This window comes from Triticum aestivum, chromosome 7D, assembly GCF_018294505.1.
Source record: "Triticum aestivum cultivar Chinese Spring chromosome 7D, IWGSC CS RefSeq v2.1, whole genome shotgun sequence".
NCBI classification, from domain to species: domain Eukaryota; kingdom Viridiplantae; phylum Streptophyta; class Magnoliopsida; order Poales; family Poaceae; genus Triticum; species Triticum aestivum.
Window position 1 is genome coordinate 631,971,857 of NC_057814.1, and position 27,684 is coordinate 631,999,540.

General features: G+C 47.8%; 3 protein-coding genes and 1 pseudogene across 3 annotated transcripts; 2 read left to right on the forward strand and 2 right to left on the reverse strand.

The window, feature by feature from the left end:
• Window positions 1-2,154: 2,154 nt before the first annotated feature.
• Window positions 2,155-3,450, forward strand: LOC123168518 (receptor kinase-like protein Xa21). The gene is made up of 2 exons (XM_044586399.1): window positions 2,155-2,750; window positions 2,877-3,450. Exons 1-2 carry the CDS (start codon window positions 2,156-2,158, stop codon window positions 3,245-3,247), a joined length of 966 nt encoding a protein of 321 aa, XP_044442334.1. The 5' UTR covers window position 2,155; the 3' UTR covers window positions 3,248-3,450.
• An 862-nt stretch (window positions 3,451-4,312) lies between these two features.
• On the forward strand, window positions 4,313-7,817 carry LOC123171472 (probable LRR receptor-like serine/threonine-protein kinase At3g47570; annotated as a pseudogene).
• Window positions 7,818-9,525: 1,708 nt separating this feature from the next.
• LOC123168515 (probable galacturonosyltransferase 3) lies at window positions 9,526-12,780 on the reverse strand. The gene is made up of 8 exons (XM_044586397.1): window positions 12,610-12,780; window positions 12,363-12,433; window positions 12,234-12,276; window positions 11,989-12,135; window positions 11,787-11,897; window positions 11,308-11,642; window positions 10,236-11,208; window positions 9,526-10,091 (listed from the first exon to the last, which is right to left on the reverse strand). Exons 1-8 carry the CDS (start codon window positions 12,712-12,714, stop codon window positions 9,813-9,815), a joined length of 2,064 nt encoding a protein of 687 aa, XP_044442332.1. The 5' UTR covers window positions 12,715-12,780; the 3' UTR covers window positions 9,526-9,812.
• A 1,777-nt stretch (window positions 12,781-14,557) lies between these two features.
• On the reverse strand, window positions 14,558-18,416 carry LOC123167926 (probable serine/threonine-protein kinase PIX13). The gene is made up of 6 exons (XM_044585785.1): window positions 18,007-18,416; window positions 16,850-17,202; window positions 16,076-16,211; window positions 15,500-15,642; window positions 15,285-15,408; window positions 14,558-15,188 (listed from the first exon to the last, which is right to left on the reverse strand). Exons 1-6 carry the CDS (start codon window positions 18,083-18,085, stop codon window positions 14,773-14,775), a joined length of 1,251 nt encoding a protein of 416 aa, XP_044441720.1. The 5' UTR covers window positions 18,086-18,416; the 3' UTR covers window positions 14,558-14,772.
• Between the last annotated feature and the right edge of the window lie 9,268 nt (window positions 18,417-27,684).

Genomic DNA, 27,684 nt, shown 5'->3' on the forward strand with positions numbered 1-27,684 from the left:
CAGAACCATGTGGCGGAGGGGTACACCGCTGCCACGGCGCCTCGTCGGAATCAAATGTCTTGTGCTTCTCCTGCTCTCCACCGTGGGGGTGACGCGCGCACATGACGGAGATGAGAGCGCTCTCGAAGCATTCAAGGAAAGGATTTCAGACCATTCAAGGGTGCTGTCCTCCTGGAACAGGAGCATCAGCTACTGCGCCTGGGAGGGCGTCACGTGCAGCCAGAGGCACCGATCGAGGGTGGTCGCTCTGGACCTCAACTCCCAGGGGCTCGCCGGCACCATCTCCCCTGCCGTCGGCAACCTCACGTTCCTCCGCACACTCAACTTGAGCCTCAACCCCTTGTACGGCGAGATCCCTCCCAGCATCGGCTCCCTCCGCCGCCTCAGGTACCTTGGCCTGCAAGGGAACATGCTCACCGGTGCGATTCCAAGCAACATTAGCCACTGCAGCAGCCTCAGGAAGATGGTAATTGCTGACAATAAGGGGTTGCAAGGAGCATACCTTCTGAGATCGGCAACATGCAATCGCTACGTCTTGTACACCTATACAACAACAGCCTCACCGGGACCATCCCGTCGTCACTCGGGAACCTCTCCCAGGTGACTATCTTGTCGCTGGCAGCTAACCATCTCGAGGGATCAATCCCCGAGACCTTTGGGAACAATCCACGTCTCGAGTTCCTTCAGCTAGCCATGAATAACCTCGCAGGTTTGCTTCCTCTTTCGTTGTACAACCAGTCATCTTTGTACAGATTTTATGTGACAGACAACAACCTGCACGGCCGTCTACCAGCTGATCTGGGAAGAAGCCTTCCTAGCATACAACAGTTTGGATTTGGGGATAACCAATTCACTGGAGTTGTGCCTCCATCACTGACTAATATCTCCAGACTTCAGCTTTTTGATGTTGGAAATAACGGATTCAGTGGGGTTGTCCCTTCAGAGTTGGGAAGGCTGAAGTATCTTAAATGGTTTAATCTGGTTGCAAACAACTTTGAGGCAAACAATGAGCAAGAATGGCAATTCCTTACTTCTTTGACAAACTGTAGCAGGTTGCAACAGATAAATATAGAACAGAACAGGTTCTCGGGGCAATTACCAACCTCATTGTCTAACTTGTCCACAAACATCCAAGAGCTAGATATTTTTAACAACAATATATCTGGTACTATTCCATCAGATATTGGAAATTTGATAGGTCTTGAGGTGCTTATTCTTGCTGGCAACTTGCTCACTGGGGCCATTCCTGAGACCATAGGGAAGCTTATACAATTGAAGAGGCTACATCTGAGTTCCAACAACTTATCAGGATTCATCCCCTCTTCCATCGGAAACCTCACTGGTCTTTATAGGCTTGGTGCAAGCTTCAACAGCTTGGAGGGACCGATTCCATCAAGCATTGGAAATTTGACAAAACTTTCAGCATTAGATATATCGACGAACCATCTTTCTGGCTCAATTCCAAAGGAAATTATGCAACTATCATCCATCTCAATTTATTTGGCTTTGTCTTACACCTTGCTGGAGGGACCTCTACCTTCAGAAATTGGCAATTTGGTAAATCTCGAACAGCTTATCCTATCAGGGAACCAGTTGTCTGGTAAAATACCTGCAACCATTGGTGGTTGCGTAGTCCTGGAAACCCTCTTGATGGATGGCAATTCATTCCAAGGAAACATCCCTCCCACTTTGAAGAACATCAAAGGGCTTACTGTACTGAATTTGACGAACAACAAACTGAACGGCAGCATCCCAGGGGAACTGAGCAATATTACCAGCTTGCAGGAACTGTATCTTGCACATAATGATCTGTCAGGGTCAATCCCTGAACTCCTTAGTTATTCAACATCGCTGCTCCACCTCGACATATCGTTCAACAATTTAAAAGGTGAGGTACCAAAAGAAGGGATTTTCAGGAATTTAACTGGACTCAATTTTTGGAAACAATGAGTTATGTGGTGGAATACCACAGCTTCAACTGCCAAAATGTCCAAGCTCCAAGAGAGGCTTGCCAAAGTCCCTGAGAATAGCTGTCCCTGCAGCAGTTGGTATCCTAGTCTTACTTGTAGCTCTTGCTTTAGCTGGATTTCTGTACAGAAAATTTAAGTCAGGATTGAGGAAAGAACAACTGTCACCTCAGAAGATTGACCTTCCAATGGTTTCATACAACGACATACTCAAAGCAACGGACGGGTTTTCAGAAGCCAATCTGCTTGGGAAGGGAAGATATGGTACTGTATACAAAGGCACTCTAGAAAATTTTGCTGCCGCTGTGAAGGTGTTTAATCTGCAGCAATCTGGATCCTACAAGAGCTTCCTGGATGAATGTGAGGCACTAAGAAGAGTTAGGCACCGTTGCCTTGTAAAGATCATCACATGTTGTTCAAGCATCAACCACCAAGGCCATGACTTCAGAGCGCTAGTCTTCGAGCTCATGCCCAATTTCAGCTTAGACCGCTGGATCCACCCAGATATTGAAAGCCAAAACAGAATGGGAACACTCAGCCTGTCACAGAGGTTAGATATCGCCGTTGACCTCGTGGATGCTATAGACTATCTTCACAATGGTTGCCAACCTTCCATCATCCATTGCAATCTCAAGCCAAGCAACATTCTTCTCACAGAGGACATGAGGGCTCGTGTTGGGGATTTTGGCATTGCTAGAATTCTAAAAGAAGTTGCAAGCGAAGCTTCTGCAAGTTCCCTTAGCTCCATGGGAATAAGAGGATCCATCGGATATGTTGCTCCAGGTAACTGAATATGCTCCCCCTATCCTTGAAATGAACATATAATTAGATATATGTTTTTAAGGCTTAATTAGATATACATGAAACAACTTCTGTGCATACCTGTTCACTCCGAATTGTTTATTGTAGAATATGGAGAAGGGCTCCCAGTATCTACTTATGGTGATGTGTACAGCCTTGGGATCACCTTGATCGAGATGTTTACTGGAAGGTGCCCGACAGATGATATGTTTAGAGATGGGTTAACCCTGCAATACTTTGCAGAGGCAGCAGGTCTATCTGGGAATGTCATGGAGATAGCAGACTCCAACATCTGGCTGCATGATGAAGCAAAAGATAGCACTAATACAGAAAATATAACCAGAGCCAAGGAATGTTTGGCTGCCATCATCCAGCTTTGTGTCCTATGCTCAAAGCAATTGCCCAGAGAAAGGATGTCAACAAGTGATGCTGCTGCAGAGATGCATGCCATCAGAGATGCCTACCTCGGTAGTCAGTGAAGTGATGTTAAATCATATGAAGAAACCACTACCAAATGCCGATAACCATGGGTTCTCCAAGTATATTATTGAGATCTGTACTATATTGTGATGTAAAGTCTATCAACTGGTACTGTATTATTCACTTTATACACGTTATCATTTGTGACAGCATTGCTGTGGTCTAGGGTATAAAGAACACAAGAACATATGCCTTCCATCAGTTTATTCCGGTTAACCAATTTCTGAATCAAAAAAATGAGTCGCGGCTCGCCCACTGTTTAATCCAAATTTCAGCGCTGGCTTTTGTTTCCAGGTTACTTGTGTTGCACTTCCAGCCACTTTTGTTGAAGTATCACCTTCTGTTGGCTCATCAACGACATGCTGGCATGCTGCAACCTCAGGGCTAATTCAAGAGGGGAAACAGGGGTGCTACTGCTACCTGAGAAGAACAAAACTCAAGAAATGTGTTTTGTAAAGTATCCAGTACATATCTTTGCGGACTCCGTCTTCCAAAGTTAATTCTGTTGCACTATCAGCCTCTTTTGTCGAATCATCAACTTCACTGGGGAAACTACATGCCACAACTTCAACTTCAGGGCTAGTTCAAAGGGAATGAAACACTGAACTTCCCTCTTTCTCTAAAAAAATCCAACACGAGCACTTCTTCAACTATGGGTCCCCTAAACTCCAGCCACACATTCTCATCTATACTTGTTTTCTTTTTTTTTACAAAAAACATAGAAGAATTCAGGCTAATTGGTTCCCATCAGACAGAGATAGTCTTGATTATTTTATTCATTGCACCCCACTTTGATGAATCACTGGGACCTCCTGGACTACATCACTGGGACCAGGTGCAGCTCAGGAGCAATTAATCAGGGACAGCACGTCAGTTTCAACACAGCTGCATAAGTGGTCAGATTCAGTCCGAGGTCACTAACATTGACAACTTGGTACCAGTACAATTTTAATTTCGCGAAAGGCACACCAACATCGTGCAAATTATGTATTAGAAAGCTAGAACTTGTAGCTCCAATGTTCCATACCAAGGAAGAGAGAGTGAAAATAACCACGCACAGAACCATGTGGCGGAGGGGTACACCGCTGCCACGGCGCCTCGTCGGAATCAAATGTCTTGTGCTTCTCCTGCTCTCCACTGTGGGGGTGACGCGCGCACATGACGGAGATGAGAGCGCTCTCGAAGCATTCAAGGAAAGGATTTCAGACCATTCAAGGGTGCTGTCCTCCTGGAACAGGAGCATCAGCTACTGCGCCTGGGAGGGCGTCACGTGCAGCCAGAGGCACCGATCGAGGGTGGTCGCTCTGGACCTCAACTCCCAGGGGCTCGCCGGCACCATCTCCCCTGCCGTCGGCAACCTCACGTTCCTCCGCACACTCAACTTGAGCCTCAACCCCTTGTACGGCGAGATCCCTCCCAGCATCGGCTCCCTCCGCCGCCTCAGGTACCTTGGCCTGCAAGGGAACATGCTCACCGGTGCGATTCCAAGCAACATTAGCCACTGCAGCAGCCTCAGGAAGATGGTAATTGCTGACAATAAGGGGTTGCAAGGAGCATACCTTCTGAGATCGGCAACATGCAATCGCTACGTCTTGTACACCTATACAACAACAGCCTCACCGGGACCATCCCGTCGTCACTCGGGAACCTCTCCCAGGTGACTATCTTGTCGCTGGGAGCTAACCATCTCGAGGGATCAATCCCCGAGACCTTTGGGAACAATCCACGTCTCGAGTTCCTTCAGCTAGCCATGAATAACCTCTCAGGTTTGCTTCCTCTTTCGTTGTACAACCAGTCATCTTTGTACAGATTTTATGTGACAGACAACAACCTGCACGGCCGTCTACCAGCTGATCTGGGAAGAAGCCTTCCTAGCATACAACAGTTTGGATTTGGGGATAACCAATTCACTGGAGTTGTGCCTCCATCACTGACTAATATCTCCAGACTTCAGCTTTTTGATGTTGGAAATAACGGATTCAGTGGGGTTGTCCCTTCAGAGTTGGGAAGATTGCAGTATCTTAGATGGTTTTGTCTGGATGTGAACAAGTTCGAGGCAAACAATGAGCGAGAATGGCAATTCCTTACTTCTTTGACAAACTGTAGCAGGCTGCGACTGATGTCTATAGAACAAAACAGGTTCTCAGGGCAATTGCCAACCTCAATATCTAACTTATCCACAAACATCCAAGAGCTAAGTATTTTGGCCAACAATATATCTGGTACTATCCCATCAGATATTGGAAATTTCATAGGTCTGGAGGTGCTTCATCTTGGTCACAACTTACTCACCGGGATAATTCCTGATAGCATAGGGAAGCTTACACAATTGAAGGAGCTACACCTGGGCTACAACAACTTATCAGGATCTACCCCGTCCTCCATTGGAAACCTCACCGGTCTGTCTAAGTTTGATGCAAGCTTCAACAGCTTGGAGGGACCAATCCCATCAAGCATCGGAAAATTGACAAAACTTTCACAGCTAGATCTATCGAGAAACCATCTTAATGGCACAATTCCAAGTGAAATTATGCAACTATCATCGATCTCAATATATTTGGCTTTGTCTTACAACTTGCTGAAGGGACCTCTTCCTCCAGAAGTTGGTAAGTTGGTAAATCTCGGGCAGCTTCTTCTATCCGGGAACCAACTGTGTGGTAAAATACCTGCAACCATTGGTGGCTGCATAGTCCTGGAAACCCTCTTAATGGATGGCAATTCATTCCAAGGAAACATCCCTCCCAGTTTGAAGAACATAAAAGGGCTTACTGTGCTGAATTTGACGAACAACAAACTGAATGGAAGCATTCCAGGGGACCTGAGCAATATTACCAGCTTGGAGGAATTGTATCTTGCACATAATGATCTATCAGGGCCAATACCTGAACTCCTAGGTTATTCAACATCGCTGTTCCACCTCGACATATCCTTCAACAATTTACAAGGTGAAGTACCAAAAGAAGGGATTTTCAGGAATTTAACTGGACTATCAATTGTTGGCAACAATGAGTTATGTGGTGGAATAGCACAGCTTCAACTGCCATAATGCCCAAGCTCCAAGAAAGGCTTGCCAAAGTCTCTGAGAATAGTTGTCCCTACAACAGGAGGTATCCTGGTCTTCCTTGCAGCTCTTGCTTTAGCTGGATTTCTGTACACAAAATTTAAGCCAGGGTTGAGGAAAGAACTACGGTCACCTCAGACGACCAAGATTGACCTTCCAATGGTTTCATACAATGACATACACAAAGCAACGGATGGGTTTTCAGAAGCCAATCTGCTTGGGAAGGGAAGATATGGTACTGTATACAAAGGTACTCTAGAAAATTTCGCTGCGGCCGTGAAGGTGTTTAATCTGCAGCAATCCGGATCCCGTTTAATCTGCAGCAATCCGGATCCTACAAAAGCTTCCAGGATGAATGTGAGGCACTAAGAAGAGTTAGGCACCGTTGCCTTGTAAAAATCGTCACGTGCTGTTCAAGCATCAACCACCAAGGCCAAGACTTCAGAGCGCTAGTCTTCGAGCTCATGCCTAATGGCAGCTTAGACCGCTGGATCCACCCAGACATTGAAAGTCAAAACAGAAATGGAACACTCAGCTTGTCACAGAGGTTAGATATCGCTGTTGACCTTGTGGATGCTTTAGACTATCTACACAATGGTTGCCAACCTTCCATCATCCATTGCGATCTCAAGCCAAGCAACATTCTTCTCACTGGTGACATGAGGGCTCGTATTGGGGATTTTGGTATCGCTAGAATTCTTAATGAAGGTGGAAGCGAAGCTTCTGCAAATTCCCTTAGCTCCATCAGAATAAGAGGATCCATTGGATATGTTGCTCCAGGTAACTGAATATGCTCCCCCTATGCTTCACATGATAACACCAGATTAGGTATATGTTCATGAAACAACTTCTGTGCATAACTTCCCCGCAAAAAAAAAAAAAACCTTCTGTGCATACCTGTTTATACTCCAAATTGTTTCAATCCAATGCAGAATATGGAGAAGGGCTTTCGGTATCAACTTATGGTGATGTGTACAGCCTCGGGATCACCTTGATCGAGATGTTTACCGGAAGGTGCCCGACAGATGATATGTTCAGAGATGGGTTAACCCTGCAATACTTCGCAAAGTCAGGTGGTCTTCCTGGGAATGTCATGGAGATAGCAGACTCCAACATCTGGCTGCATGATGAAGCAAATGATTGCAATGATACAGAACATGTAACTATAGCTGAGGAATGTTTGGCTGCCGTTATCAAGCTTGGTGTCTTATGCTCAAAGCAATTGCCTAGAGAGCGGCTGTCAACAAGTGATGCTGCTGCAGAGATGCATGGCATCAGAGATGCCTACCTCGGTAATAGTGAAGTGATGTCGAACTATATGAAAAAACCACTACCATATGCTGATTAGCATGGGTTCTCCAAATTGATTATTGAAATCTGTAGTTATATTGTGGTGTAAACTCTATCAACTGGTACTGTATTATCCACCTTATACGCGTCATCATTTGTGCCAACATTGGTGTGGTCTAGGGTATAAATAAGACAGACATATGCCCTCCATCAGTTAATTTCAGTCAACCAATTCCTGAATCAACCAGGCTCTGCAAGAGAAGAGTCGCGGCTCGGGGTGACTTTTGTTTCTAAGCTGCATGTGGTTCTGAGATTGAGAATTCCTCATTTGGTTTCACATTCTTAAGCATGATTACTCCATTCTTAATTGGGCCTATAACTCATAGCAGAGCATACACATTTGAATTTCTTTATTATCTTCTTGAACAATTACTTTTTGTCAATTCATATTCCATAGAATATCTAGTGTATCCTTGAGCAAATAAAAGAAAATATTTACTAAAAACAACAATGATAAGAATATTTACTAACCATTCATCACTGTACACAGTACACACAGTTGATACATAAGTAATAGCCCCTGTTCAAGGATTCGTCCGATTAATCTCTACTCGTACGGTCAGCGAGTAGCCGGTAAACTGATAAATCAGCCGATTAATTGATTAACTTGCCGATTAGCCTATTAATCCCCTACTCGCCAGCCAAACAAGCAGTTACCAGGTAACAATTTCCTCAACAATGGTAATAGCTAGATTATTAAGCGCAAGAATGACAAGACTATGAAGCTAAACTACTCTACCTAACTCCCTCCTGGTGAAAAACATGCCAAAACATACCGAATGTGTGAGCTGTCAATATCGACATACTTGGACCAGTATGCCTTGTACTTGGAGATGGGTTAAACCCTGCAATACTTTGCACATGCAGCAAGTCTTCCTGCGAATGTCATGAAAATAGCAGATTCCAACATCTGGCTGCATGATGAAGCAAACAATAGCACTAATACAGAAAATATAACCAGAGACCAGGAATGTTTGGCTGCCATCATCCAGCTTGGTGTCCTATGCTCAAACAACTGCCTAGAAAAAGAATGTCAACAAGTGACGCTGCTGCAGAGATGCATGCTATCAGAGACACCTACCTCAGTAATCAGTAATTAATTCATGTCAAATCATATGAACAAACCACTACCACATGCCGATTAACAAGGGTTCTCTGGATTTATTCTTGAATCGGTAGTATATTGTGATTCAAACTATGAGCTGGTACATTAACCAACAAAAAATATCACTACCAGATGAGGTGAAAAAAGGTGCTACATGTGAAGAAAAAACTCAATTAAAATGGGTGCTGTAAAAAGGTTCTACATGAGCACATCACTAGACATAACTGAGTCAGTTCTCCAGAGTTACCTTTTGTTGCATTTCCAGCCCCCTTTGTTGAAGCACTATCCCTCGTTGACTCAGCTTCTTGCTGCAACTTCAGGTTCAGTGCTACTTCAAAGGGAAGAACTTCAGGTTCAGTTCTAGTATTCATAGGGAATGAGCACTGAACCTTCCTTTTTCCCTAAAAAAAATCCAGCACAAGCTCTACGCAAACAGCCACCTGTTCATTCTCCACTCTCAGCTTCTCTTTTCTTCTTACAGAAGGCATAGAAAAATTACTCCATTTGTTTCCACATTCTTACGCATAATTACTCCATACTTATTGGGCCTGTAATTCATATACTCCCTCCGTCCGGAAATACTTGTCATCAAAATGGATAAAAGGGGACGTATCTAGACGTATTTTAGTTCTAGATACATCTCTTTTTATCCATTTAGATGGCAAGTATTTTCGGACGGAGGGAGTACCAGATAATAAACAGTTGGGTTTCTTTATTACCTTGTTGAACATTTACTGTTCTTTCAATTCATTTTTGTATCCTTGAATGAGCAGAAGAATATTTACTATGCTGTGACTTACAAATCACTGTGCATGTAGTTGATACATGAGAAAAAGCTACTCCCTCCGTCCCATAATGTAAGATGTTTTTTGACACTAGTGTAGTGTTAAAAAACGTCTTACATTATGGGATGGAGGGAGTAGATTATTAAGCACAAGAATGACAAGATTATGATGCCGAACAATGTTAGACATATCACTGCTCTACCTAACTCGCTCCTGGTGAAAAACTCGTGGCACAAAAGTACCAAAACAGAATGATACATATGTCATTGTTTGCTTGCGTAGCAATGCCGAATGTGCGAGCTGTCAACATCGACATACTTGGACCAGTAGGCCTTGTACTTGGAAACGGCAAGGTCCAGCCAGGGCTTGTAATTCCCATTATAGTGAACTACCGCTGCATTCTCGATTTCAGTAATGTCAACAGCAGGATCATAGCCAAGGCCCAAGACATGCCAAGTGTGATCCAATGGGTGTGTCAAATTGTAGAATGTAATTAGTCCTGGAGGTAATGTGCCCAGCTTCCACAACTTGCGATCCTCATTCTGCAAAACAGCTTCTAATAGTAAGTGAAACCAATAAAAGCTACTGACAAGCAATTGTTGTAAGATGATAGCGTAGACATAACATACACAGTGGGATAAATGTAGTTCAACAATATAACAATACTTTTTTTGCTCCTTACTTACCAAATTTTGCCAATAATGGTATATTCCAGTGATGTTTCGCTTCTTCCACTCCTTCAGGTCAAACATGTTCATTCCAAAAGCCCAACCACAAGCACGTGGATCAAAATTCTCAGAGATCTTAGGGTGTGAGAAGTTTAGATAAGTGTCGAAGCGATGGAAACTTTCTTTGCAGGTTTCAACAGCACCATTTACCATCCCTTTAAGATCAACATCCCAGAGGGGTGTCAAGTCCTTCTGCACAACAACATCATCATCAAGAAACAGTATCTTGTCAAGCTTGGGATGTATCTCTGGCATGTAGAACCTTAGATGGTTGAGCATAGACAAATATTTTGGGTTCCTGTACTTCAGATTTTCAGTCCCATCAGAGAGTGATGACGGGTCATGTGCTTTAAAGTAAAATTCCTTGAGACGAGCTGACTCAAGTTGCCGCATAACCAAACAATAAGACGAATTGAGCCACTTGAAATTGTCGATGTTCTCCACATGGACAGTAGCAGGGCGGGGAGAATGACTGATGAACCACATCTTCATAGCTGCAAAATTAAGCTTGTCAGTGACGATGTGGAACACATGCTTATTTGGCTCCTTGGCATTTGTCACGGTTGATCTGACAACTACTGAGGCTGCAAGGACATTATCAGAAAATATAGCATAGTGATAGAGTGACCGATCCTCGAGCTTTGCTTTATCTTCTTCGTCCTTCAAAGCAGCAGCTTGAAAATACTCCTTGATCACACCATCACGGAGATGATAATCGGTTATCAACTGCATATGTAGGCAGTGCAAGGGCATGGGAACCGTCTTTGCAGCATGCTGAACCAGGAATGTGTTTTGCTTTTTCGCAGTGTCGATATTAAGTTCCGCGGACTGCAGCATAACACGCAATCTTCTGGATACTTCATCAGAGTTGTACAGAACATCTCTAGCTGACGACAATACATGCCCCATTGCTTTTGCTCTCTCTAAAGCGCTGCAGAACAAGAGAGGGGGATATATACATCATTCCATGCCAATGCGAACAAGAAACTGAAGAAAAGTCTGAAATTTTCAGAGGTGTTAAATGAAGTACCTTGAATCCAGTTCACTGTCCATATGTGCATCTCCAATAGCTGCTTTGCTTTCTTTTATGCACTTCATGAGTGATGCATACAAGTCGGTCTCATTCTGGGAACGTGCAATGGTGGCGTACACCTTTGCCATTATTATCTGATCTATCATGAGCTTCACCGTGGAGTCTGTATTTGTGTGGTGGAACTCCTGCCTCCATATATTGTAACTGACTTTCACTTTATTATCAAAGTTCCTCGAGCTGTTTGTGGCTGCGTTTCGCAGCTGGAGCTCGGCCTCCTTGTCCATCTGAAGCAACTCTTGAATCCGCTGCTGCTTTCTTCTACGTCGAAATACCTGCAGGAACCGTGATGTTTACAACAAGGCGACAGCAATGAATAAGAACTGACAAATTAGGGAGTGAACCAAAAACATTTGCAACGCAAAGATGAATATCCACCATCTTACAAAACAACTATGTAAGACAAATAAATGTTTGACCTCTCGCTTTAGTTTTATCGGGTCGGGTCTTTGGGTTGCCGAAACCGCTGCACTTGAAAGATTGTTGGCTTCTGATCCAGTGTCCAGTGGCTGCTCCTCTGCGGTCTCTTTCTACCATAACAGAAGAAGTCGCTGAGAGTTAGAAACTAAAAATAGTTTTTCAATTTATATTCACGACGAAACATGTTTGTTCACGACATACAATTTCGGCAAGCGGCTGGCTATCTCTTGGCAGCAGAGGGTTCTCCCAGATAGAGGACGACATGAATTCCCTGGCGGTGACCTTGAACAGCTTGATCCTGCCATCCTGGTCCGTGTACGCAATGGTCTTGTTGAAATCCTCCACATCCTGCCCAAGCAAACATAACCCCACATTGTTTCACATTGCACAATCACACACATGGTTCCAAAGATTCTCCTGGCCTGAGAAGTCAGGTACAGTATAACCTGCAAATCGCCGCACCCTGGGCAGCTCCGGGCCTCCCGCGCGCTGGAAATTGAAGGCAGCATCAGAATTAGAGAATTTCAAGCGCAGGGCGGGCATCGGAACGGAGAGGCGGCGGCGGCGGTACTTACGCTAGGTGGCGGTGGTCGGAGAAGAGCCGCCGCGACACCGCCGATCTGACCGAGGGGACGTGGACGACGACCTGCGGGGCCGGAGCGGGAGGAACGGTCAGAAGCGAGGAAGGAAGGAGGGAAAGAACCCCTTTTTTTCCGCCGGCTCGTGCTGCGCCGCCGCATTCCGCCATCGCGGCCGGCGAGGGCAGGCGATAGGAGTGTGCGTTGGGGTGGGTGAGTGGTGCGGACGGGAGGGGAGGGGTACCTGGAAGGAGAGGAAGAGGAGGAGCAGGAGGAGCGCGACGAGGCCGGAGCGCCGCCGCCACGCCGCCGCCGACGAGGGGTTGGGGGACAGGGAGGGGAACGCCATGGAGGTGGGGTGGTGGTGGTGGGGCCGGTGGCGATTTTTCGGGGGACGAATAGCCGGGTGGCGCTAGCGGGAGCAGGGCGGCCGTTTTTCCGTTCGGATCGCAACGGGAATGAAGGGGAAACTGTTACGGCCACATGTGGTGGTACACCCAAGGCAGCGGGGCTGATGAAGAACTTTATTACTACTAGTAGTACTACGAGTAGTTTTTAATTTTGAGATTCATGGGTGGATAAAAAAATGCGAGTAAAACCACAATTGCATAGTAAGAACCAAAAGTTCAACCTTTCACGGAAAGATCGAGGGCGAAGCCAAGATAGTCCTTTTCGGCTAACAGGGGGTTGGAGGGCATGCCCCAACCTCAACCTCTTCTCGTGCTCATGCTTCGTGATTGCAAACAACTGCACGATCTTGGTCTCGCAGCTCCACATGTCAACTTTTTCTCAAAAAAAAACTCCACATGTCAACTTTGTCTTTCCGGTCCAAAAGAGGGTTGCTTGCTTTCATAAAGATTGTTCTTTCACTGTACAAAGCGTGGTATTGTTGTCAACTAGTGGTTTGGCGTCGAGTTTTCCCCTCAACCCTCATTCCCGTCAGCCGATGATTGATGGAATGTGAGGATATATACACCCTTGGACCACAATCAACGTGTATGTCGTGTTGAGTGTGTGGAAGGAAAGGAACATGCATGACTTCAGCATACTTGGGTTAATCTATTGGGGGGTTGCAAAATACTTTTGCCTTAAATTAAGGAGATAATTTTTTTTACTTGGAGTATGTAGAGCGCCATTTGGGCTTGGTTGTTTCACCAAAAACAAGCTCATATGTTAATTTAACTCTATTTCCTAATTGAAAGAGAGCATTCTGCAAATTCCTTGGAAAGAATATAAACATCGGACTCTACTTCGGCGGCACAATCTTTGTTTTATTAGAATACAGAATATTAACCATGTAGAGGGTGGACAAATATCTCCTGCAGTGATGACACACACAGGTAGGTATAGTTCCAACAAAGCTTCAGCTTTTTTGACCGGCCATTCCCCTAGTGCAGTATCATATTCTCAGTTTTATTTTACTGCAAGGAAGGCATCAAAGCATGATTTGATCCTCTAAGCGTCCTCAAATCATTTCAATCCACTGAAGAAAGCTCCTTATTTGATAATAAGATTGGCTTTGTTAGTGAGCTTCCCACTAGGAGCAAACAAGTAAAAGGGAAAGTGAAAGGGTGCCTAAATTGTTCTGAAGAACTTTGGTTCAGTCTAGCACTTTAACCAGCTTCATCCAGGGGTAATCTGTAGAAGCTAGCAGAAAGTAAAAGTCCACCATCACTTTCTGCCTCATGATTCGAAGAAATGTTTTTTCGGCAACGAAAATAAATCTTGACCGCATCAGAAATATCCTGCCAGAAAATGTTAAAACGCCCCTTTTCGATAAAAAAAGGTGAAAGCAAGATTGTTAAGATCTTTTTTTTAACCTAGATTGCTAAGATCTTTCAGGTAATGATTCAAAGATTTGCTTTCTTCAGAGCAGGAAAATGTACAGAACTTCAGCACTTGAACATAACCATGTTGGAAAGTCCACAATCAATTTTTCTGTCTCATGATTTTCAGCAACTAAACTAAAACATCCAACCAGAAATGTTCGATGAAAGGAAAAATAAATTGGTGAAATCTTTCTGGTAATGAGTCAAATGTTTGCTTTCTTCGGAGCCGAAGATGCATGGAATTTCAGCACTTGTACAGAAGCATGTTGTTGGCAAGACCCAGAAAAGGGAGGCATTATATAACTGATAATGTCTGAATGCTGTTCTTAGTGCAACCTGATGCAATGCAACCAACCCATGGCATTTCAGTGGAAAAAATCATTGAATTCATGCGTACGAGTATGGCAACAGCTAAATATCTCCGTATGTCGCTACACTATTACAATGACCGTCATGATCGGCGCAAACTTCGTCATGACAACAGAAAACAATGGTGTGGTGGTGGTGGTCTACCTTTACATTCTCCAAATTTAAATCAGTTACATGGTTACATATCCTATAGACACTCCTGATCATGATCATCTGCCCCTAGAGTTGGTCCTAGCGCCGTCACTCCTTGGCGAGTTCCCCCGGCCACGCGGCATCGACGGGCTGTCTCGCCGAGCCTCCCTCGACTTGGACTTGCTCTTCATCGCCTCGATCTGCTCGAGCACCTCGACGACCTCCTTCATGGATGGCCGGCTCTTCGGCTCGCCGGCCAGGCACTTGAGAGTGAGCTGAGCGGCGCGGAAGGCCCCTCTGGCATGGTACTGCCCCTCGAGCCGGCTGTCCATCAGCTGGGTCAGCCTCCTCCGGTCCGACAGGAGCGGCTTCGCCCAGTTCACCAGGTTGAGCTTCTCGCTGGGGCGGCTCGGGTCAAGCGCCCTCAGGCCGCAGAGCATCTCGAGCAGCACGACGCCGAAGCCGTACACGTCGCTCTTCACATACAGGTGGCCTAGCATGAAAGGTGGTCAGTGTTAAGTAACCAGTGCTATGAACAGATGATGCACCAGTGTTAGTTTGTAATGTGACCGTTAACTGACGAACATACCGGTAGAAACGTACTCCGGAGCGGCATACCCATACGTGCCCATGACCCGTGTCGTTACATGAGACTCCCCGTCATCTGGGCCATGCTTGGCCAATCCAAAATCCGAGAGCTTCGGGTTGAAGTGCTGAACATGACATGGTTGCAGGGTGATCAGGGTATTATTCAGGGACTAAAGTTTGTTGCTAATATATAGGATATTCATCAATAGTACATACTGAATCTAGTAGGATATTGGACGCCTTGAAGTCCCGGTAGATAATCTGCCTTTCGGACGAATGAAGGAAGGCGAGGCCGCGGGCTGCACCGATGAGAATCTTCAGCCTGAGGCTCCAAGGCAGTGGCTCATAGATGGCCCCTCCTGATAACATCAATGAATTAGTACCACAACCGAGCTAAACGGTAAATTTGATCACAAATAATCTTTGACAGCTAAGCAAAAAGTAGAACATGAAAGAAAAATCCAAGTCCTACTTTTGACCCTCTATTGCAAATTGACCTGGCAATAATGATGGAAGGCAGCAGCAGCAGCAAGAATTTGGCTAGGTTCAGACAATTTAGTGGATGCTCGTGCCCTTGAAAAGTGCTAGTCGTTAGTTGTATAGCACTATGGACTATGGTGCTTGATATATAATATGCGACGAAAACGATGTTGCAGTTTCACCAGCATCTGCAAGGCGTGCTACTTTGCGGACTAAGTTGGCATAAAGAGGAAAAACAGTTTGACAAAAGGAGAACTGCTTCGGATATTTATCGCTTGAAAAAGGCCGTCTGCCCGCCGAAAGAAGACTCACTTCTGAAGAGGTGGTTCTCCAAGCTCCCCTTCGCCATGAACTCGTACACGAGTAGTAGCTCGTTGTCCTCCATGCAGTAGCCCAACAGTTTGACGAGGTTGGGGTGCGAAATTCTCCCAAGGAAATTCACTTCAGACTGCATCAAAAGGATATAGTAATTCCTTTTTAGAGAAATGCATAATGAAAATCTTAGAAATCTGGTACCAGTTCCAGAATTAGCAATAAATAGATAACTAAATAAAATGAAAGCAACAGCCACAATACAAATTCCTACTGTCTGCCAATAAGCAGTACTAGTACTTGTGAAGACCAATAACCAGTGAGAGCAGAGTACTGGAATATGCACAAAAACACACAAGGATAATCTAAGAGAGTGGTACTACTTATAGCAATAAAAAATGAAACATGGAATCCTATTTTGCCAATAATTAGTAACAATACTTGCCAAGAAGGCCATAAATATAATATTTTTCAATGACTAGTGAGATAATAGTATTGGAGTATACACAAAAAACAAGCAACCAGAGTACTGTGGCCATGGCAAATAATGCAAAGGTTCAGCATTCTCCACTTGGCCGAAAGCATGCAAATGTGGCAATTGCAACTTGAGCAAAACTACAAGGCAACACTATCACTAACTTTTAACGATTGTAGGAAAACTGAAATCTGCCTAAGAACTGAAAGCACCATTTTTATAAAAAAAATCGTATCACTGAAATTCGTGAAAGTAGAAAACAAATATAAAGGTAACCGATTCATCAGGATCACAATCACCTGCCATTGCTCCATCCCCTGCACGCTCTCGGGGTTGAGCTTCTTGACGGCGACGACCATGGCGGTGCTTCCCTTGGCCGGGTTCACGTCGATCCACCCCTTGTAGACCTTCCCGAAGCCGCCCTCGCCAAGCACCGTCTCGGGCTTGAAGTTCTTGCAGGCGCCCCTGAGCTCGGCGAAGGTGAAGATCCTGAGGTTCGGGGACTCGAGGATGTGGCCCCCCTCCTCGTAGCAGTCGTCGGTGCTGCCGCCGCTGACCGTCGACGCCATGAAGGTGCTGGTGCTGACTGTCGACAGCTTCCCTGTTGTGGCGGTGGTGGAGGAGCTCGTGGTCCTCTTGGACGCAGACATCCCTACACATCCATAATTAGCAAATGTGATGCGCTGAGTTAACAACTATGGGTACTAAATGGCACAGTACTTTTTCTTGTGTTGTGTGAATTTACCAATGCATTTGATGTTGTGAATTACTAAGATACTGAAGTAAGAAAGTTGAGGAAACTGAATTAAACTGTCATTTGGACAAGAATGTTAAGTAGTTATTCATGAAAGAAATGAAACAAGTGAGGCCATACATACAGAAACTAATCTGGCACATAACTTTTACAGAAAAATTGTGCACTTGGTGGTTGGGACGCAGCGATCAACAGAATTGATTTTAGGAGCAAGAATGCTGGATTCATTGCAGCCACATGTATAGGCATGCAAGTTGACCCAGTTAGCCCCTACGCACATAATCATATATCGGTGAAGTATATGCACCCCAGTACAGTAGTGGCAGCATGGAGAGGATAACTACTAGTACTACATGGCCAAATCAATGATGAACAGAGATATATATTCTGTAGTCATATAAATGGAATATTACAGTTGAAATCATCAAGAATGCACAAGGCCACCCCAAAACAAAAACTACGAGGGGATTAGGAGAAAAATAAACTCCAACTGCGTATTAGTTAGTCAAGGGTGCCATCAAGTTGGCCACAGAGATTGCTGTAGAACAAAATTAAAAAATTGACCACATAGATTTGTGAAGATCTCAATCTCAGTAGAGGCCTCAACAAGCCCAGAGACTAAGATAAAATATTCCTCTCACATGGAAGGGGGCAGTAATAAGACAAGATAAAATGAATCGGCGGTTAGCATCCGAGCGGTACCTGCGGGATTGGCGGCGGCGGGCTTGGCGCCCCAGCCCCACGGGATGAGGCCGTCCATGGCGCTGGCGCAGTTCCCCATCGCCCGCGGAGGGAGGGTCAGGGCCAGGCGGCCCGCCGTGCGCGACGGGGAAGCTGCCGGCGACCCTGCAGCAACCAACCGCCCTGAGCAGAGCGCGCCAAGAAGTTCCAATCCGGCCGGCCGTGGGAGCAAGCAAGCGCGAGGAAGAAGAAGCCAAGGAGGAGAAGGGAAGGTGGAGCGAAGCGGCGAGGAAGGGGGGAGGAAGCTGTGCTGGGGCGACGACGACGACGAAGGGGAAGAAGAACCACCGGCGAGCGAGGAGGGGGGAGGGAGTTGCTCCACTCAGTTTCTTGATTTCTTCTTCCCCTCTCCCTTCACTTTCAGACGCGAGAAAAATATATACTCTGCCCCGCCGAATTTCTCCGCGCCCGCGACGACGAGTGGGGCACGCCCGCCCCCGCCGCTGGCGCGTGGGGCCCCGAGAGCGCTGCGGTGGTACGTGCCGTCTCCTGGGTCAACGGGGTCAACGGCCGGCGAGGCTGCTCCCGGTCGTATGCGCCCCGTATGATAATAGTGGCAGTTTTCCGTCGTGTGTAACTCGGGCTGGCGACCGCCGACCAACGACAACGAACCCCGTCGTGGTTTCCGGCGAGCTAGGGGGGTCATCGGTCGACCAAACGTCCTACGGTCCGGTAACCACGATTTCGCATGGTGACGGAACATCACCCTCTTAATACCTCGCAATTTTTCTGTGATTCTTTTTTAAAACTTCAAAACATCTTTTTCCGTGTGGTTTTTACCTAATTTCCCACTAAATGTTGGTTTTCAAGTGATACTCTCTCCTCCGAGGGAGGGGAACCGGGGAAGGGAAGGGAAGGGGCGCCGTGGCACCGGCGGGGCGCGACGGCCTCGGTTCGTTGCGGTGCCACACGTGGCTTACGGGGCGGATCCTTTGAAGGATAGTCATGGAGGGGGCGACGGACTCCGCTGGTCATTGTGACGGGGGTGGTGGCCCACAACGACTGCGGCAATGAGATCATGTGCACGGTCTCATCGCGTCTACATGCACATTAGTGTAGCGGGAGGGCGTTCATTGATCCTAGATGGTATGAGTATAACCGTGGAAGAAGTCGACTTCAGTCACATGTGTTAATTTCATATCTTGTAGTGGCCAAACCTTGTTCATCGCGGATGGGAAGTTATCGACACTCCAACTCTGTCGTCGCCAACATCCCAAAATCAAAGTCGTTTCCGAAATCACAGGGGAGTCTTGTCCCAGAGACTCGAGCGCTGCTATCAAATCAAGCACCTTCCCCCCATCAAACATAAAGAAGGGAGGCAAAACATCGAGCCGTGGTGATCACCCAAGCAACCACCATCGTCTAGAACGATATCAGAAACCAGAGTGCCATCACTGCCACTCGAGCAAGCACACCGGTGCCCAGTGCACCCAAAGAAACTGCTGGATCTAACCAGAACCAAACATCCACGTGCCCTCTGTCGAAACGAATACTAGGCGGGTAGGACACTATTTCGACTTTAGGTCGTCACTGTCGTCTCACCATCCCGGCCAGGACACAAACCTTAACAAAACTGGAATATGAATCCTTTCACCAGCGAGAACCGGGCTCTGCCTTGACTCTAAGGCCCATAGGGCCGCCGAAGGAGAGGCGGACCAACGGTGGCGCCAATGAAAGGAGCGAAAAGCCTAATAGCCTTGTAGACGGGGGTTACGAGAGGTTTCATATGGAGTTGGTTCCATAGTATTTTCTTCATTTTTTTGCAAGAAACTTTCGATCTATTCATCTTCAATCATGGCCATACAACGAACACCAGAAATAAAAATACATCCAGATTCGTAAACCACCTAGCGATGACTACAAGCACAGAAGTGAACCGAAGGCGTGCCACCGTCATCACCCCTTCCTCGCCGGAGCCGGCCACAACTTGTTGTAGTAGACAATCAGAAAGTCGTCGTGCTAAGGCCTCATAGGACTAACGCACCAGAATAGTAACCGCCACCGATGAAGAGAATGTTAGATCGGAAGGATCCAACATTAAGACACAAGAAGAAGATGAACAAAGACCGAATTTGAACAGATTCACCAAAGACAACCACCGACCGAATCATGTGAGATCCGCCGGAGTCATACCTCCACACGCCCTCCGACGATGCTAGACGCACCACCGGGGCAGGGGCTAGGCAGAGAGAACCTTATTCCATCTTAAGGAGCCGCCACCGTCTCGTCTTCCTGGGCAGGACACAAACCCTAACAAAACTTGAAGAAGTACCTAAAACTGGAGCCCTCCCGCCGGCAAGGGCCGGGATCCACCGCACACCCATGGACATAAGGCCATAGGAGATGCAGCAGATCGGCGGCGCCGCCGACGGGAGGCAGAAACCCTAGCCGCCTTTCCTTAGGAGGAGAGACGCACGGGTACGTACGAGTTCGGAGAAGGTTATCGACTCAACAGTATTTTCTCATAGAATAGACAACAATCAACTGATTTCTATGCGGTCCATGACAATTCGGTTGATTTGATTTGTGTTTTCTTAGCGTGGTGGAGGTAACATGGTTGAGTTCAGTCTCAACGTGTGTTTCGATTGCATCGTTCACTCGTTAAGAAATTGGTAGTTATATCTGTTATCCTATGAAAGAAGAGTTGATGTGAGAAGTTTGAATGCACCTTCGTGGAATTCCAGGTGTATTATCAAGCTAAAGTCATGAGAAATGATAAAAACCAAGAGAAAGGAACCTAACTTTTACTTTCAGTGCGTGGGCGGTTGAGTGTGTGGTATCGGCTGATCGACTTCATTGAAAAACCCATATCAGTAGGGAAGCTAGCTCAACGACCTTCTTGTTTCTTCTCTCGCGAAGAATCCAAAGTAGCATATTTTTTTCAAACATTTAATATATAAAACTCTTACCTCCACCTCTGACTTTTTTTTCTCGAGTGCGCACGAGTGTGCGTACTATATATTAAAGAAGGAATAGGGTTACATCACATGTTATAACCCAACTCCACCATATACATGCTACTATTCTGTTTCACCTAGGCCTACCTCTAGTGCCGTTATAACGGTACCTATGCCCGCCTTTAGGAGGCCTGCCATCTCCCACGTTTTCCCCTCCTCGATTATGGAGCGGAGTATCCTAGAGATCGAGGGTGTCTCCCCGTCAAAAACTATCGCGTTTCAGTGATTCCATAGCTTCCACATTACCACGATGATGGTTGCCCGGGTGTCTTTGGCGCTCATGACGCTTTGGCTCTTTGCTATGCACCATTCTACTGCATCGGTTCCGACCGTTGGCGCCCATGTCGGCTTGTTCATGGCCGTGCACACCTTCGTCCACACTTCTCTCGTGAAGACGCAACCAAACAGGATGTGGTTGATACTCTCTTGCTCTTGGTCACGGAATGGACAGCGTTCCTGGTGGTCGAGGCCTCATTGTGCAAGCCTATCCGATGTCCAACATCTGTCTTGTAGGGCAAGCCATGCAAAGAAGCGGCATTTGAGTGGGACCTTTGATTCCCATGTGAACGTAGCAGCCGGTGCTATCTCACGACCCCAAAATCGCGCCGCGTAGGCCGATCGCGTGGAGTACTGCCCATCTTTCTCCCAAGCCCATCTTAACGAGTCTTCCTCCTTAGGCACAAGTTGGATCTGCGTTACTTTGTCCCATAGGGTGAGGTAGTCGTGTAGTGCCACTGCTAGCATATCCGGCCCAACATCTAAGGACCCTGTCTGGCAGCCCCTGAAAGACCGTGCGTGTGCCTCTAGTAGCTGGCGCAACGCGGTCATATATATTGGGCGCAATCTCCCCTGCTCGGTAACCGTTGATCCACCTGTCTTCCCAGAAGAGAGTGGATTGCCCATTGCCGATCGTGCTCCTGGCCGCTGCCCTGAATAGTTCCACCTCTGACTTTGATTAATGAATAATCGAGCAAAAATGTATATTGTGCTCTGAGAGTCTCTAAAATACCTTTTCAACTTGATTGAGTCTTAGTTCAAGTGATGGAAAACGAGCAAAAACAGATATTATGGTCAATCCAGGTGCATTTGCATAGAGACAAATCAAATTTTTTTTTTTTGGAAAAGGAGGAGGACCCCCGGCCTCTGCATCTGGACGATGCATGCATTCACTTTATTAATTATTCACACAAGACCTTACAAAGTCATACAACAGTAAGATTAAAGCCACCGTCTAGGCAACATCTATCGCTACTCCTATCCAGTTGATGTAGGGATGCTGATAGTCTGGGTCTAGTACCAAACAAACCTCGCAGCCAAACCTAACATCTAAGACCTGAGGTCCTAATCAGGACGCCTGCCGGGTTTGAGGCCGCCGCAGCCACCTGCCACCAATCGTTCTTCAGTGCTGTACTGCTGCATCTACCTTACCCGGTCTAGCTGCCGTCGACGCCACCACGACGCCAAACAACGCCACCATCCTGCGCTCGTCCATCATCACACACCCACCGGCGAGACCCCGCTGCTCCATGCCGTTGAGACCCGCCGTTGTCGACGTGCCAGATGCCACGCCGCTCCTCCGATGCGAAACACCACCTGTTGCCACTGGTCCCATCCCCTCCGCCCGCAGTTCCTCAAACCGAGCACCCAAACGCCCCAGGTGGTGCCTCCAAGAAGGGTACGACACACGCAGTGCCGCCGCCACCCAATCTAAGGAGATTTAGGGTTTTCACCCCAGCATGGGGTCGGGGTGGAGGGCAGGGACCTCGACGGCGCCTGCAAGGAGGAGAACGGCGACCCTGGTCGTCGCCACCGTCGGGATGAACGAGTCATCCAGAGTTTCCTCCGGTCCGATGTCGCCTCTACCAGCCCCCGCGAATGCACCGAGGCCAACGACCGCGATCGTAAGCCACCAAGTGCAGCGGGAGAGATCCTGCAACGCGGAGGAGATCCACCGGTGACTCACCGCCCACGCGGTCAAGACGTCGTCCATCCACCCCCCGCGAACGTCGCCAGCCGAGGGCGCCGTCGCCATGCCTAACGGGGCCGCCGCCCCTGGTCCAGGTCCCTCCATGAAGGCCGGAGTGGCGAGATCCGCCACGAGCGACGAGATCCGACACCGTGTGGCCGACGCCATCGTCCAAGCCTACCGTCGACCGATCCCGCCGCCGCCGGGAGCCAGCACGCTGCCGGGAGTCCCACACCCATGGATCTGGGCACCAGTGCACCGCCGCGAGTCCGCCGCCTCCGGGATCTGCCACACCGTCGGGAGGGCCGCATCCCGCAGATCAGGACGCCCACACCGCCGCAGATCCGGGAACGTGAGGAGAGACCCTCCGCCGCCGCCATCGCACGCACGGGCTTTGCACAGCGCCGACCATCGGCAGCGGCGGAGGGGGAGAAGGGCGCTGGAGGGACTAGGCGGCGGCTGAGCCCTCCCAAGTCGCCCGCGGGGGAGGAGACGCGAGAGGGACGCGAGTCTATTTCCTCATGTGTTTTCTATAAAAATGGGAGAGATTTTCACTTCCCGGTCTCTGCACCAACCAGGGATGCATACGACCATTTTAGTATGAGTACCAAGATAAACATGGTCCTCAGAAAACGATCTTCTCCTTTCCCTCATGCATAGGAGGCTAGGGCAAAGTTCTCCTCCCCTCCAAGCTCCACTTATACTTAGCCTGCCGCTCCAAAGGGTGGTGGCAGGGTGGAGAATCCTGGAGCCTCAACTCTGGCTAGAGTTCAGGTTAGGGTTTGTAGTTGTAGTCCTCACGGAGGTGGTGCTCGAACTCATGACGACACTGCATCTTTGAGTTGGTCTTCTGAGCTTCGATCCTCCTCGAATCTGTCAATCAAGACAGAGTCAACGGAACTTCAACGTAGATTGCTGCCATCTCCTTGGGGCAACAAGGTTAGAATTTTTGGTCATGCGTGCATGACAACGAGATTTGGTGTCAGGCTTTTTTTTAAATGAGGCAAAAGACTTGGCTCATTCATTAATTAAGAGGAAAAAAGAGTTTAATGTTTGTGTTACAACACCCAACGTGTTACAACACCATTACAAAGGCCTACTCTCGCGGCATGATGGAGCCCAATTTCTTTGCACGCGCGGTGACCCAAGTCCTGGTTCTTGGGGCACCTGAACGAAGACTTCCCGACTGTCATCAATAAGGTCAGACCAGCTTCGGTATGTGAGCGGCGACAGTGGCACGTCGGCGACTCATTCTGATGGCGATAGTGGTCCTCCGATGGTCTAGGGGCCGTAATGTAATTTTTGTCATGTTGGAGGCCCTTTGTATTTTGGATGAACTATTATAGCGTATATGAGTATTTTAAAAAAGGAAATCGTCACTTGATTAAGGCCTGGCATTATGCCGCATGCGGAACATGTTAACCGTCGACTCTGTCACAACGGAGACTGTATGTTCGGCCGACGTCAGACGGTAGCCCTTAGGCCACAGGCTTTTTTTTTCCCCATCTTTTGCGTTGGTGGATCTTCCGGAGTGCCGGCTGGCCGGGTCTACTGAAGTTGGTCGTGTCCGGCCGTCGGCGTCGTGCTGCTATCTGCCGGGTTTTCTACGACGAAGACGAGCTGTGCCGCGCGGAACTCCGACCGCGAGCGAGCCAGTCTTTTCTTTTCTTTTACGGGAGACAGACGATCGAACGAGTCAGTCGTCTACTGCCAAGTTGCATCTGTCCATGCCATGCCACGGCACCCGAATTCAATTAATTCCATCGTCGGCATGCCATGGGATCGTATTTCAGTTGTTACTACAAAAAAACTACTAGTAGTATGTACAGCTCCCGCACAGGATATACAAATGAATCTGACTGATACATGGTTTCGTAAGACGATCCGGTTAATTACATCCGCAAAACGTTCGTTCTTCCAGGAAGCCTCGGATTAAGCTCCTGCTGGCGGTCCTCGTATTCGGGCTTGTATGGCTATCCTTGTCTTGTCTATCATAGAATTTAGAGTAGTGAAGTGTCCAGCCGTGTCGGTTGTGAACGAAAGAGAGAAAAAAGACTAGCCTTGTCGTCTAGGACTAGTCTCCGGCCTCATCAAACGGCTCAATTGTGAGTGTGTTGCATCGTCCTAATCCAGGTTCACCAACTGTTTTTCAGATAAGAGGCCTACGGCCCGGCGTTAAATTAATGACGCCCTTACGGCTGAGGACAAGAAGTCCAAACAACGATACAACACAACGCAACAAAGAGAAGCGAAATAAAAGCTCCGACTAGATACATGGATGCCTAGGAGCAACAACACAGCTCAAACAGGTAATAAAATGAGACACTGGAGCCCTCATACATGCCCGAAGCACCAATGCTGCGAATGGAGCCGGCTCGAAAGGGGATCAGCCGACAGAGGGGCTGTGGCACTGCCATCACCTGGGTGCCCAGCAAACCAGAGCCATTCTATTCCATCGCCAGAAGGAGCCGCCAGCTCCTCGCCCCGGCTCGAAGGGCGCCGCACCGTCGGACGATGGAATGCTCACCACCCTAGAGCGCGAAAGAAGACTGGCGCCGGAGCACCAAAGGGAGGTCTTCGAGCACAACCGCCTCGCCAAACCACGCTCCTCACGAGAGCACCACCGTCGATGCATGGACTCGACACACGACGAGAAGAAGTCGCCATCTACAGAGCTCACCCTGGTGATCAGTAGCAGAGGACCTTGCTCACTTGACGGAGCCTCCAAGAAGGATACGACGACACATCGCCGCCACCGCCTGGTCTAGAACCTGCCATACCAAGGGTTTTCACCCAGAGCCGATGGTGAATAGGGCCACCCATGATGACAGCTCCAAGGAGGAAAACGACGCACACAAGCGTCGCCATCACCGGCACCGACGTGGTCGGGCAGAGCTTTCGCTCGGGACTAGACCCCCACCAACCAGGTCCTCAGCCATGGCCGACCAAGGAAAGATGCAAATGACGCCCGGAACAGACGGAGTGGTAGCAACAACCACACTCGCATGTTGGACGCTCCGGGAGCGAGCCACCTCGCCGCCCACATGGCTGAGACGACACACAAGCACCCGCGCAGCGACACCCATCGGAATGATGCCGCCATGCCCACTGTCCGGAGCCGCCGCTCCGGCAACCGAAGAGACCCAACCTCACCCACCACACACACATGCCGGTGGGCCGCAAGCACGCAGCCGGCCGCCCTGCTGCCGCACTAGCGCAACCCTGCCACCCATGCCGCCAAAGCTCGCTCCTTTCAACCCTGCCACCCATGCCGCCAAAGCTCGCTCCTTTCAACCTCGGCAGTTTTTCTTTTTCTTTTTTGCAGGGTAAAGAAGTTTGTATTACTCAAGAGCAAAGGGATTCTTCCCTACACGGACTAGGGATATTACATGGACAGGAGCCAATCCAAACCACAGTGCAATCCTCCGTCCTACCGTAGTTTGCCGACCGGAACCAATCCAAACCACAGTGCGATCCTCCGTCCTACCGTAGTTTGCCTAAGACATGGCTAACATTATTTTACTCTCTACCAATATGAGTAACACCACACTCTCTTTCACTCAGGAGTCTCTTGATCTCCGTGATCAACATCGAGTACTGGGAACGATCTTGATCCCGTGAAGTAATCATCTGGACTGCTTGCTTACTGTCACACTCAAGTATAATTGGTAGATTAGTCCACTGATGTGCTGAACCCTAACCCTAATCCATGCATCCGTACCAATGTTTTAAATAGCGGGCTATAGAAAATAGCGGCAGGCCTTCAAATCAGCTATAGCGGGCTAAAGCGGGCTATTTATGAAGGCGGCTATTTAACGGCAACCTGCTGAAAAGGCTATAGCGAGCCGGCTATTTAAAACCATGATCCGTACCCCCGCCGGCTATTTAACCGATTTCATTGAAAAAGACCATGCCCAAGCCACATAGAGAGCATGGAAATTGAAACTCTGCCTTTGCCAAAAGAGAAAATAAAAGCTCGAACTCTCCACTCGCGTCACGACCCAAAGTTGTGTACAGCATATATCGGTACTTGTGGCTCGCTTATCCTGCACTCAAATCAAGCGATCAAGTTGGATCGATGCATACATAAGGAATATTGTTGAGATAAAAAATGTTTTATTTTTTATAAATAAAATATGTTATTGACCCGTACGAAGGCGACTTGAGAGTGTGTAGGTGTGTTCACGACGAATATGTCCAGGACAGGCGACTAGCTGCATGCAGCTGGCTAACTGCGACGCCACGGCGCATGGACTTTCTTCCGGCCGGCCTCGACCATCATGTCACCGGGGTTAATTGGCTGAATAAAATTCGCCGATCTTTGTCCGCGTGCGGCGCAGAGCAGCTGCCGAGTTTTTCCACGACGAAGAACCAACGTACGTTTGTGGTGCATGCATGAGACCATTTTTTTTTTCTGAAACTCCGACAGGATGAGTCAGTCGTCTCGTACTAAGTTGCATCGGCAGCCAAATTTCGTTCGTGACGTAGACTCTCTCGTCTAGTCCACGCACGCTATGCATGCGTCAGCCGGAATCTAATCTAGCAAGCTCAGGGCAACTTTAACTTTAACGCGGTTCATCAAAGTGCCCTCAAATGTTCATGTTGTTTCGGTATATTTGTCATTCAACACCATACATCAAATCCGCATCTGGACGTCAGAAATCCCACATGATCAAACTTGTGGGTGCTTTGGAAGAGTCTGGACACATTATGGAT